This window comes from Nycticebus coucang, unplaced genomic scaffold (assembly GCF_027406575.1).
Source record: "Nycticebus coucang isolate mNycCou1 unplaced genomic scaffold, mNycCou1.pri scaffold_57, whole genome shotgun sequence".
Lineage (NCBI taxonomy): Eukaryota > Metazoa > Chordata > Mammalia > Primates > Lorisidae > Nycticebus > Nycticebus coucang.
Window position 1 is genome coordinate 53,235 of NW_026515585.1, and position 12,058 is coordinate 65,292.

Genomic DNA, 12,058 nt, shown 5'->3' on the forward strand with positions numbered 1-12,058 from the left:
CAAGGTATGTTTCTAGGCTGATATCACAAATATAGATCTAGATAGTCTCACATTCAAAAAGATACGATGCTTAGTCACTACCAAACACCACTTCACTTTTCTTTTTGGAAGGTTGAAAAATGATTATTTCTTGATACTTACTTCTCTTTTCACTTTCTCTTTTTTATATTGGTACTGCCTTTCTTTTAAATGATTGCATTCATCAAGCAACTTCTTGTTTTTGTCCTCCAAAAGCAGACTGTACTTTTCATGCCCTACTTCAAGAGCCTTCACCACTGCAGCACACGGGCTGTCTCTGGTGTGTTTTGCCTTCTCTTTATCTGCAGAATCCTTGTGAACATCATCCAGCTGTTGTTGAAGTGACATAGTTTTACATTGCAGTCCGGACAGTCTCTGCTCTAAAGACTCCTGCTTTACAATGTACATACTCACTGTTCTTTGTTCACTTTGATACTTCAGTTGAATGTTCTGCTTTTCAAACTGTGCTTCCATCAGGTCTCTCTGTGCACCTTCTAGAGCAAAAGTCTTCTCTCGAAGAGCATCTTTCATGTGACAAAACTCAGCTTGCAGGCAACTGAATTTCTCTTCTGCATCACAGAGTTGTTGGAAAAGGGTTTCAGCACGAGAGTTCATATATTCCAGTGTACCAGACCATTCTTCTTTTGTTCTCCGGACAATGAAGGCAAGGTCTCTTTGGGAGACCTGACTTTGGTGACGCTCATGGTTAGCATCTGCCAGTCCGAGACGGAGGGATTGAAGTTCTACTTCTAGTTTTTCCTGGTTTTCTTTCGCTTCCTTCAGTTTGGCTTGTAGCACTTTATTCTCGTCTCGTAGTATGTTGAGCTGGCCACTATACTGGGCTGTTACTTTCATTAACCTTTCTTCACTGAGCTTTACAGCATTTTGAAGATCATCAGTCTTGTCTTTGATGATTTCCAAGTCCCGCAAGTGTTTCTTGTCTATCTCCTCATTGTTCATTTTCATTCTTTCTACTTTCAATCTTAGTCTGACAATTTCTTTGTTCAGGAGATCTCTTTCATGTTCAAGCCTTTGACAATTCTAAGTAAAAGAAAGGAAACTTTTAGCTATCACTCAATAAAATAATATATCACGATTTCCCCAGAAAGTAAATAATAACATGCACATTTATGAAATGAAAGGGTTGTAAAAAGCAGCTAACTGGGCAAAGAAGCTGGATCCAAACCTCAAACCTTATAGAGCATAAATTCCTGAAAGTTCAAATATTTACATGAATGCAATGAATCTCTGAAAGCAAAAAAGAAATCAGTAAAGAATTTTTATGAATCTCAAATTGGAAAAGGCTTTATTTGAATTACAACAAATCCAAATGCACAAAACTCTAATAACTGTGACACACTAGAAAGTTGGGTGCACACTCTGGTGTCTAACCTACATCCCCCTCCATAGTAGGAGCCTCAGCTCTGCGTACACTAGAACATGCAAAATTTGCTAATGTTCTTTAAGTTTTTTTCTGAGAGCATTCTATAGATATTCTGCTCTTCTAACATTTTTATCCTAAGTTATAACAATTATATCTATTGATAAATGACAAATCTAGGCATTGTGCAAAGCATTTCTCTATATATCAATTAACTCAGTTACTGATCACAATTCTGAAAAGGAGAGATTAAACGTATAAGCCCCTTGTAGGATTTTCCTCAGTCTTCTGATCCTAACCCATGAGGCTCATCTACCAAATCACAGTTACCTCTCTGGAATAAATAGATAAATGCAAAATAAGCCTGATATTTCAAAACACAAATGACAAATAAGATAAAATTTGCAGAGGTCTTCTTAGAAAATCATGAGATTACTTTAGATTACAATACATTTTGTTTCTTTCCTCTTCATAATGTTTGAAGTTGTAATAAATGTGAAATAGGGGAAAAATCACTGAACTATTTTACTAGGAACAAAACACCTAATAAGTCATCATTAAGTATATATTATGGTATATTATTTTAAAAAATTCTTTGTATTGAAATAAGATACTACTTGGATGCCAAGATTTATAATAAACAACTTTAGCTATAAATATCATAGTTAATTTTTAAGGCAAGATTTTGGTTTGTTTTATAACTAAACAATAAGCATTGAATCAAAGAGACATCACAACTAATAGTGATGAAGTAAAATAATAAATGTGATGTTAACCAAAGATTAATTTACCTCCAGATTATTTCTAAGGGTCCCCAACTCCACATTTTGGGCTCTCAGTCTGTGTTCCAATTCTTCTTTTATCGCAACTTCTTTTCTATGTTGCTCTATTTCTCTTGTTAACTTTTCCTTAATTTGTTCAAATGCTATAGAATCATTTTTTCTCATCTCTTCCATTTCTTTTAGTGTGAATCTGCAGTTAAATATACTTATCTTAAAATTCATTTTGTTAGCGAAAAGTTCATTTTGAGACCTGACTCTTCATCTATTCATTGATTATCTAATAAAATGTCTGTTTTCTTGAATATTTGTTTTTTCTAGTTCTAAGGTTTTGAATATCTCACTTCATTTTCTCCGAAAAGACATGTACACATGAAAGGTAGATGTGAAAGAACATTCTCCTAATTGGTAAGTTTCTGTTAGTTTAGTTACTCTTGAAAAGGATATTGAAAATTTTCAAATGTATAAGTTGAAAATTACTTTTTTACATAGTCATAATTACTCCCAAACTGGGACAGATCATGGAGTGTAAACTAACCAAAATTTACCATTTATAAATAAGTTTATGAATTCACTGGAGGGAAATGTTCATCTCCACAAAACAGCACAAGCATTCCTGAAAGTCACTGGCAGTGTAAGAGAACTCATTCCGATGTCTCTCACACAACATATAATTGCAGACTGCTATTTTTATATTTGCTACCCACGTGTTCTGTGTTTTAATTAAACAACGAAGAATAATATATGTTTTCAACACAAAAGTTTAAATTAATTTTATCTGTGTAGGAGAGATGTTGAACAAGCGAATCAGTAGTCACTTTCCATTTTCCTTTTCATTCCCTGCATTATGAAAACAAACTATGTAATTTCCTTAAGAAACTTCTTCTGGGTTGAAAAAGGCCAATTAAAACTCTGTTGGTTGAGTTATAAATTTGCATAAACATTCCTGAGAACCATTTCAAAATATTGATCAAAGCCATTTTCATAAGTTTACTTTAACCCAAGAATTCTATATTGAAGAATATGTTAAAGGCATATAATTTGAAAATTAAGACTTGTGTAAAAATGTTCATAACAATATTAATTATAATAGAAATATTTAAAATTCCAAATTCAATTTGTTAAATAAATGGAGATTTCCCTAAGGTGAACTTCTAATATAGTTATTAGAATTATGATTTAAAAGAATATACATTTAATTATCAGTAATTGTAATTACAATTAAGAACTTATTTTATTATTTCCAAGAATTTTATACCGCGGAAGACTAAGAAGACTTCTCTCCTATTAAATATCAGATGATATGTCAGCAATGTCAAAAATTCTCCAACATATAAATAAACAAATATTTCAAATAAATAGTTCCAAATAAATAGTTCAAATGTTTCTTTAAAGCTAGGATTTCATACCTCAAACTGTGGAGTTTTTGCTCCCATTCACATCTTTGATGGTATAACTGTAAGTTTATTCCTTTCGTTTTAGATAGCTTCATTTTTAGAAAAATAATCATAGTTTCCAGTGCTTTGATATTATCTGTAAGTTTTTTATAATAATTTTTATTACGTTCTGCATGGCTCTTACAGGGCAGAGCTGTGTTTTGAATTTCCAATTGGTTAAAAGAATCTGTATCAGGATGAAAAAAAAGAAAGAGAATACAGGAACAGTTTTTATATATAAAGGGCTTCACATTCTCACAGTCACTCACTCACACATTATACATATATAACTCAGTGGGTACAGTGGCGGACATGTGATACTGAGCTCTGCAGAACTAGACAGGACCTCTGCTCTTATTTAGCTTGAAGTAAAGTGGAAAAAAAAAAAGACAAAACAGTGACAATTATTAATTCAGATAGATTCTGTAAGAAAATTAGTATGTTATGTAAGAGAATTTAATCTATACTGGGCCCAGGGAAGATTTCTCTGAGGAAGAGATGACCATACGGACAGATGAAGGATGAGAAGCAAGCAGTAAAGTAAAGCAAGAATAAAAGCATGCTGGCCAGTCCATAGCATGTGCTGAAGTTCTACTGCAATCTCCTTCTAGCCAAGACAGAGGAACAGGTGTGAATTTTCCCCCTTACCCCCCCCAAAAAAAAACCCAGCCAAAATACATTAAACAGTTATTATTAAGACAGTAGAATTTAGGCAACAAAGACAAAGATCTTTGAAAAATAGAAAACAAGAGAAGGAAGCCTTGGGAATGCCCCAGATCCCTGCCTTAACAGAGTTTTCAGGAAAGCACACATGGAGAAAAAAAATAAAAAAAAAGAAAAAGCCTGACCTACACGCTACCAGACTCCCCTAATTGTAGTTGAGTAAGGAGAGTCTGAAAAGACCAAAGCAGGCAGTGATCACAGGATAGCAACTGAAGAGGAGAAAGCAGTATAGTGAAAGAATCCTGGAGATGTGTGGAGATTCCCCTCTCAGGTATTTATCAGAGTAGTCAACTGTGCATGTTGCTAGGAATTATTTGAGACTAAGAGAAAAATTATCTAAACAACATCAAGGTCAACCAAGCCTGGTGCTCATATAGTGCCAGGAAGTGTCCATTCTCATAATGAAGGATGGAAAAACACAGACTGCATAAGATAATCATGAAATAGGTCTTGCCTCTTGCGTAGGGTATTATCTCAAATTATAAAAGCAACAGCAGAAAGGGCCAAGCTGTTTTAAAGTAACGCAACCCTATCCCTATGTAAATCTTAGACATGGAAGAAATTAAAAATTAAAAAAACCTGTACTGATAGATGTGTAAATTGTAATGTCAGAGAGGCAGACTACACCAGATAGGAAAAAAAAAACAAAAAACATTAGATATCATGAAAGAAAATATTCACAAAACTGAGTTATTTGTGATCTATGAGAAACCTTTGATGAAAAAATACTTCTAATTATCCAAAACTTCACAAAACCACCCAAAGGGCACTAGATGTCACTAGGTTCAACAAATACAGACATATCACAGATTTACTCACAGATTTATCCACCTAATGTATATACATATAATGTTAGAAGAAAAACAGTATTTAAATATACAATACACATATAAAATAACATTGTGGATTGTTCTCTACTTCATAATAGGACCGTTCAACAGCATGCTGTGCATGTTGTTTTATTAATAATTCACAAACTTCTGTTACTTTTTATATTTCCATCAGTGTACATCCTGTTTGTTACATATGAAAAGATTTCCTCTGCTATTCTAACAATTTTATTTTCATCTTTTAAGGCCTTAGCCTGCTACATGAAGCCTTCATTGATTCCTGCTGTTTCACCAGATAAATAGGCACCTCCATCCTCAGGGCTGCCTTAGTACTCTAGTGTCATCTCTACTGCAATGTTCCTACCTAAACTGTAAGTCGTTTCTTGCCATGTCTCTAACCTTTGCCCCTATACTGTAAGCACAATATTTCAAAACTTCTGGAACAGTCTTTATCTGTTTTACTCAATAATTATTGATGCTGTAGCTGGAAGGAATATAAATAAAACTGTCAAAAATGAGTTTTCCAGCGATCATGTCTGAGTTGACACTTAGATGAGCCAAATTAAAGGGCGTAGGGGCCAGGAAAGGATGAGAGCAGGAGAGGAAGCAGAAAGCAAGAGAGAAAAAATCCTGAAAAAAACATATGTATATGTATTTGTCTACAGTAGAGGGATTGGTGAGCCAGGCATTCTAGAAGCTCAGGGATGCCAGAAAAAAATGCAGACAGGGAAGAGACAGCAGAAATCCTTCTATGAAATTTCATGGTGCTTGGATATTAATATTTCAAAGAGATATTAATTATCCCATTTTCACCGAAGTAAATCACTCTAAATTCTATATGGAAGATGAATTTCAGTAAAACACAAGTGAATGGCAGAAGATGAATTACAAGGAAATATTGGAAAATAAAGGCAATGTGGGCCTGAAATAAGTGAATGTTTCTTGGAAATATATTTGGATATCAAATATCAGTGCCCCATATAGGATGGATGTTTTTATCAAATAAATAAACACATAAACCCTGGTTTTGTATTTTAATTTTTTCAATATTAATAAAAAACATAATAAATATCTGTGGATATGCCTATGTAATACAAAAGCCATTAGGAGTATCATAACAGCTTTCAAAGAGTTTGATGTTGCAGCACTTATGTGATGGAATATTATAAAAATCAATATAAATTAAACCAAATATACTTGTGTCAATATGGATTGATCTCACAAATGCTGAGCAAATAAAAGAAAGTCACAGAATGACATATGAAGCCTCACAATTAAGTTTACAAACTCACAACCGTGTGCTTACGTTGGTAGTACTGTACAAGCCCCTCATTAACGTTTCATAACCTTGGTGTATCAGTGTCTCATGACTCTGTTTATGTTGACTGTCTTTCAGAATGGAGTTCATTATCAATGCTTTTACAGTTTTGGTGGGAGTGAAAACTAATGCAGCCTCTTTGGAAAGAAGTATGGAGAATCCTCAAAGAACTCAAATCAGACCTTCCAGATGATCTCACAATCCCATTACTAGGCATCTACCCTCATATCAATCTGAAATAATAAATAAAATAAGATGGCTCTAAAAGAAATGAAGTCTTTAAAAAAATCTAAACTAAATGTTAACAAATAAAATTCAAAGATATATTAAAAGGATAATACCTTATAAACAAATGAGGTTTATCCCAGGAACACAGGGTTAATTTTACATTCAAAAGTCCCTGTTATTCACCATATTACAAATCAAAAGTGAATTATAGGACCATATCAGTAGATGGAGGCATGAGAAAAAATTTAATACTCATTCTTTATTTAAAAACACTCTCAGCAAACTAAGAATATAAAGGAACTTCTTCAGCATGACAAGGAGCACCTGTGATAAACTTTCAGCTAACAGATGTCATGGGGAGAACTGAATGCTTTCTCTCTAAGACCAGGAAGAACACAGGAATGCTACTTTCAGTGCTGTCATTCAGCATTGCACTGAAGATTCTGGCCAGTACAGTGAGCCAGAAACAGGAATCAAAGGCATCCTAATTGGAAGGAAGAAGTAAAACGTGATCTTTATTTACAACCATGATCACATACTAGGGTGAGTGAACTCCAACCTGTGAGCTAGCTTTGTTTTATGATAACGCAGATGTTCATTAATGTCTGTATTGACTGCTCTATGACCACTCTCATACAATAATGACAGAATTGATGAGCTACATCAGAGTTTGTTTTACAACAGGTTTAAAATATTTACTATCTTTTTTATTTCTCAATAATTTTTTATTAAATCATAACTGTTTACATTAATGCATTTCTGGGGTACAATGTGCTGATTTTATATATAATTTGGAATGCTTACATCAAACTGTTTACTATAGCCTTCACCTCACTTACTTACTTATTGTGTTAAGACATATTTATACTCTACTCTTAATAGATTTGACATGTACCCTTGAAAACCCCCCAAGTTACCTGACCCCTCCCCTCACTCTCCTCTTTCCTCCTTCATTCTGGGCGATAGCTGTGTTTTATCTTTCATATGAAAGTGGGGGTGATTGCATATTGGTTTCTCAAAAGTACTGAGTACATTGGATACTTTTTCTTCCATTCTTGAGATACTTTACTAAGAAGAATATGTTCCAGCTCCATCCATGTAAATACAAAAGAGCTAAAGTCTCCATGTTTTTTTAAGGCTGCATAACATTCCATGTTATACATATACTACAGTTTATTAATCCATTCATGGGCGGTTGGGCTTCATCCATGATTGGGAAATTATGCATTGGTTGCAATAAACATTCTGGTGCAAATATCTTTGTTGTATAATGATTTTTGGTCATCTGGATATAGGAGAGGAATTGGAGGATCATATAGCAAGTCTACTTTTGGTTCCCTAAGTGTTCTCCAAACTTCTTTCCAAAAAGAATGTAATAGCTTGCATTCCCAACAGCAGTGCAGAAGTGTTCCCTTTTCTCCATATCCATGAAGAAAGTAGTTTGAGAAAGCAAAGCTTTGACAACATAGAGTCCATTTAGAAAATCTCAATGAATCTATCAAAGAGGTACTACAAGTCATAAATGAGTTAAGTTGATGATACAAAATCAACATATAGAAATCACCTGTATGTCCAAATACAATTAGCATTAAAATATAAAAGCAAAAATGTTTAAAATGTCATTTATAACAACATAAAATACAGATAAATGCAATAAAATAGGGAGGACATATATACTCCATAGCACAAAATGTTAGCTGAGAAAATTAAATATGACCTTCACAAATAAAGTAATGCACTTTATTCAGGAATGAAATAATTCATTATTGTTAAGAAGTCAATTTTCTCCAAATTAACCTATAGAAGCATCATGAGCACAACCTAATTCCTAGTAGGCCAGTAAGTTGTTTTCTGTTTGTTTGTTTTTGTAGAGACAGAGTCTCACACTGTTGCCCTTGGTAGAGTACTGTGATGTCACAGCTCACAGCAACCTTCAACTCCAGGCCTTAGGTGAGTCTCTTGTTTCAGCCTCCTGAGTACCTGGGACTACAGGCACCTGCCACAACTACTGGCTATTTTTTATTTGCAGTTTGGCCGGGGCCAAGTTTGAACACGCCACCATCGGTATATGGGGCTGGCACTCTACCCACTGAGCCACAAGCGCCACCCAGTAACTTGTTTTTAATTGACAAGCTATTCTAACATTTATGCACCAAAATAACCCTGAAGAATATAACCAAATTGAAGGGGTGCTTTTAGGAATTGTATGAACCCTTATTAACTAGAACAACATGAAACAGGCACAGCTTGAGTGTCCCTTATCCAAAATGCTTGAGAGCAAAAGTGTTTCAGATCTTGAAACATACGTACACATAAAATGAGATCATCTTGGGAATGAAACCTAAATCTAAACACGAAATTACACCTAGGTTTTATATACATCTTACAATAGTCTGAGAATAATTTTCTACAGGGTTTTGAATAACTTTGTGCATGAACAAAGTTTGTGTACATGAGGTCAGGTATGGAATCTTCCACTTGTGGTATTATGTTGACACTCCAAAAGTTTCACATGTACAGCTTGGCGCCAATAGCACAGTGGTTATGGCGCTAGCCACATACACCGAGGTTGGCAGGTTATAGCCTGGCCCAGGTCAAGTAAATAACAGTGACAACAGCAACAAAAAATAGCCAGGCATTGTGGCAGGTGCTTGGAGTCCCAGCTACTTGGGAGGCTGAGGCACCTGAGAATTGCTTAAGCACAAGAGTTTGAGGTTGCTGTGAGTTGTAACGCTATGGCACTCTACTGAGCACAACATAGTGAGACTCTGTCTCAAAAAAAGGAATAAATAAAAAAATTAAAAAAAATTCAGATTGAGGAGCCTTTCATATTTCAGAGTTTTGGAATAGGGATGCTCAACTTGTATAATGGCAGCCAAACTTAAGATGGTTTGACTTAGAATTTTTCAACTTTTTGATGGACTTATTGGGGGCATTAAATGGATTTTTAATTATGATGGTTTTATCAGGACATAGCTGTATATTTGAGGAGCACCTATAGATTAGTGGTACACAATAGAACATCCAGAAACAGACCAGCATGTGTACAGACAACTTGTTTTCAACAAAGGTGCAATGTCAATGCACCAGAGCAACAATGGCTTTTATGGCCTATGAACAAACTGGAGTTCCACATCCCCAAATTGAACTGAAATCCATACATCAAACCATGAACAAAGAGGAACTCAAGAAGGATTATAAGCTTAAATGTAACAACAAAAACTGTAAAACTTTTAGATGCATAGGAGAAATTATTTGTGACCTTGCACTAGGTAGACCATTCTTAAATAGGACAAAACAAAAGCCATTATTAAACAAACAGATAAACCAGAATTCATTGGAATACTATTAAAAAATGAACACTGGGAAACATTTTTTGGAACGTTTGGAAACATTCCTTGGAATGCAAACCAGGAAAGATTCCTTGCAAAAAACAAAGCTAGTAAAGAAACTGTATCCAGAATATATAAAGAACTCTTAAAACTCAACAAAGAGAAGAACAGTTTAATTTTTTAAATGGCAAGAAATTTGCAAAGACAGCTCATTGAAGATGTACAGATGACAAATATGCACATGGGAGGATGCTCAACATTATGAGTCATTAGGATGCTGTGTATTGAAACCAAAATAGTATGCGCAAAGCATGCACATCAGAATGTCTAAAATTAAAAACAATGATATACTGAGTGTGAGGATGCAGAGAGAATGGAACTGTCATGGACTGCTGTCAGGAATGGAAAATGGTACAAATACTATGAATACTATGGAATGTAATTTAGCAGGTTCTAAAATAAGGGAATATAAAACGCCAGGAGGAGAGTGCTGTGGGTGATGAATTTGTTAACTCTCTTATTATGGCCATGGGTTCACTTGTATATTTCAAAACTTACGATATTGCACATTTCTTCATATACTAATTACGCCTCTCTGAAGCCACTGAAAGCAGGAACAAACACCTAAGACAGTGGCCGAAACACACAAAGAAAGAACAGCCAGGCACAACTCTAGCAGGATAATGCTAGAGTTGAGATCTCTAATCTTATAATAATGAGAAGTGGTAGATGTATTTTCAACAAGGATTTTTAACACGATGGGATCCTCATTTTTAAAAGTACAGTAGGCCCTCCATAGTTGACCACCTCCCTGCATTGACCACCTCAATTTGACCTCAAGTTGACCACACATCCACCACACATACGTATCTGTACAGTAGGCCTATTTCCTTATGTTGGCCATCTCCATGTGTTGACCAGTTCGTTATAGTCCCTTGAGTGGTCAACTCACAGAGGATTGATGATATATATAATGGTTGCAGAGTAGAGCATGGCCTCAGGAGATGGGGTTGTGAGGAAAGCAGTTCTAAGGTTACCGTAGCATTCTGAGTGGGAGATAATGGCAACCTGATGTTGGGAAAGTGTAAGAGAGAAGTAGGGTCAGCAACACACGTGGGTGCCATTTACACTGAGAGAAGTACAGTGGGATTCTCAGAACGCTTTGACTGAGTTCATAACATAATGTAGTTCTCATTCTACATAAACATAAAGCACATTTCTGAGATTAATGTTACCATAATACATGTGTGCTCTACGGTGCAGTGCTAAGCAATGCATATGCTACTGTAGGACACATAAAAAGGTCTTACACTCATGCAATGGTCCTACCTTTATAGTGCTTTCCATGTTGTTTAGCAAGAAATGTCAAATTCTTATAATTAACGGAAGGAAACTCATAATCCTCTGAGGCTCCCTTAGATGACCAGGTTAAGTCATCATGGTCATCCATAGTGTATATTTGTTTTTTCACCTATAAAATAAAGAACAGTGCTTCAAAATGTCCCCCAAATGTTTACAGCATAGTCTAAATGTACAGAAGTGGTAGTTATCCATTTTCTTTTCTTTTCTTTCTTTTTTAATAAGTCATTTGTACATAGATCATAAACACATTTATGCCATTTCGGGATTCAATGTGTTGATTATTTGTACCACTTTACCTCTTTTATGTTTACATAGATGGAGCTGGAAAATATTCTTCTTCGTAAAGTATCTCAGGAATGAAAAAAATTATTTATTTTTTATATGAGCAAAACCACAGATATTTTGTAAAGTACTGATGTGTGCTAAAAGGATGACACTTTTACCTATGGCTATGGTTCCTTAATCAGTTTTTAAAGGAAATGTCTTTATAGCAAAAGACTCTTTTTATTTTAACTTTATATTTTCAAATTATGACATATTTGATGATTTTTTAATAATACCTTGTTCTTGTTCTTAGATGTTCTCTTTGTAGGCCTAAAAAACACAAATAATTCCTTTTAGCAAATAGGAAATATACAAAATGCAAAATAT

General features: G+C 34.7%; 1 protein-coding gene across 1 annotated transcript in view; it reads right to left on the bottom strand.

Moving 5' to 3' along the window:
- The window catches only part of LOC128579468 (ankyrin repeat domain-containing protein 26-like), a 49,146-nt gene extending 37,651 nt beyond the window's left edge, over nt 1-11,495 (bottom strand). Inside the window, exons 1-4 of the mRNA XM_053581547.1 lie at nt 11,375-11,495; nt 3,588-3,801; nt 2,191-2,371; nt 142-1,059 (exon numbers count right to left, since the gene is read on the bottom strand). Of these exons, the coding sequence (XP_053437522.1) occupies nt 142-1,059; nt 2,191-2,371; nt 3,588-3,801; nt 11,375-11,495 (1,434 nt within the window). The remainder of the gene's footprint in view (nt 1-141; nt 1,060-2,190; nt 2,372-3,587; nt 3,802-11,374) is intronic.
- Nucleotides 11,496-12,058: the final 563 nt, after the last annotated feature.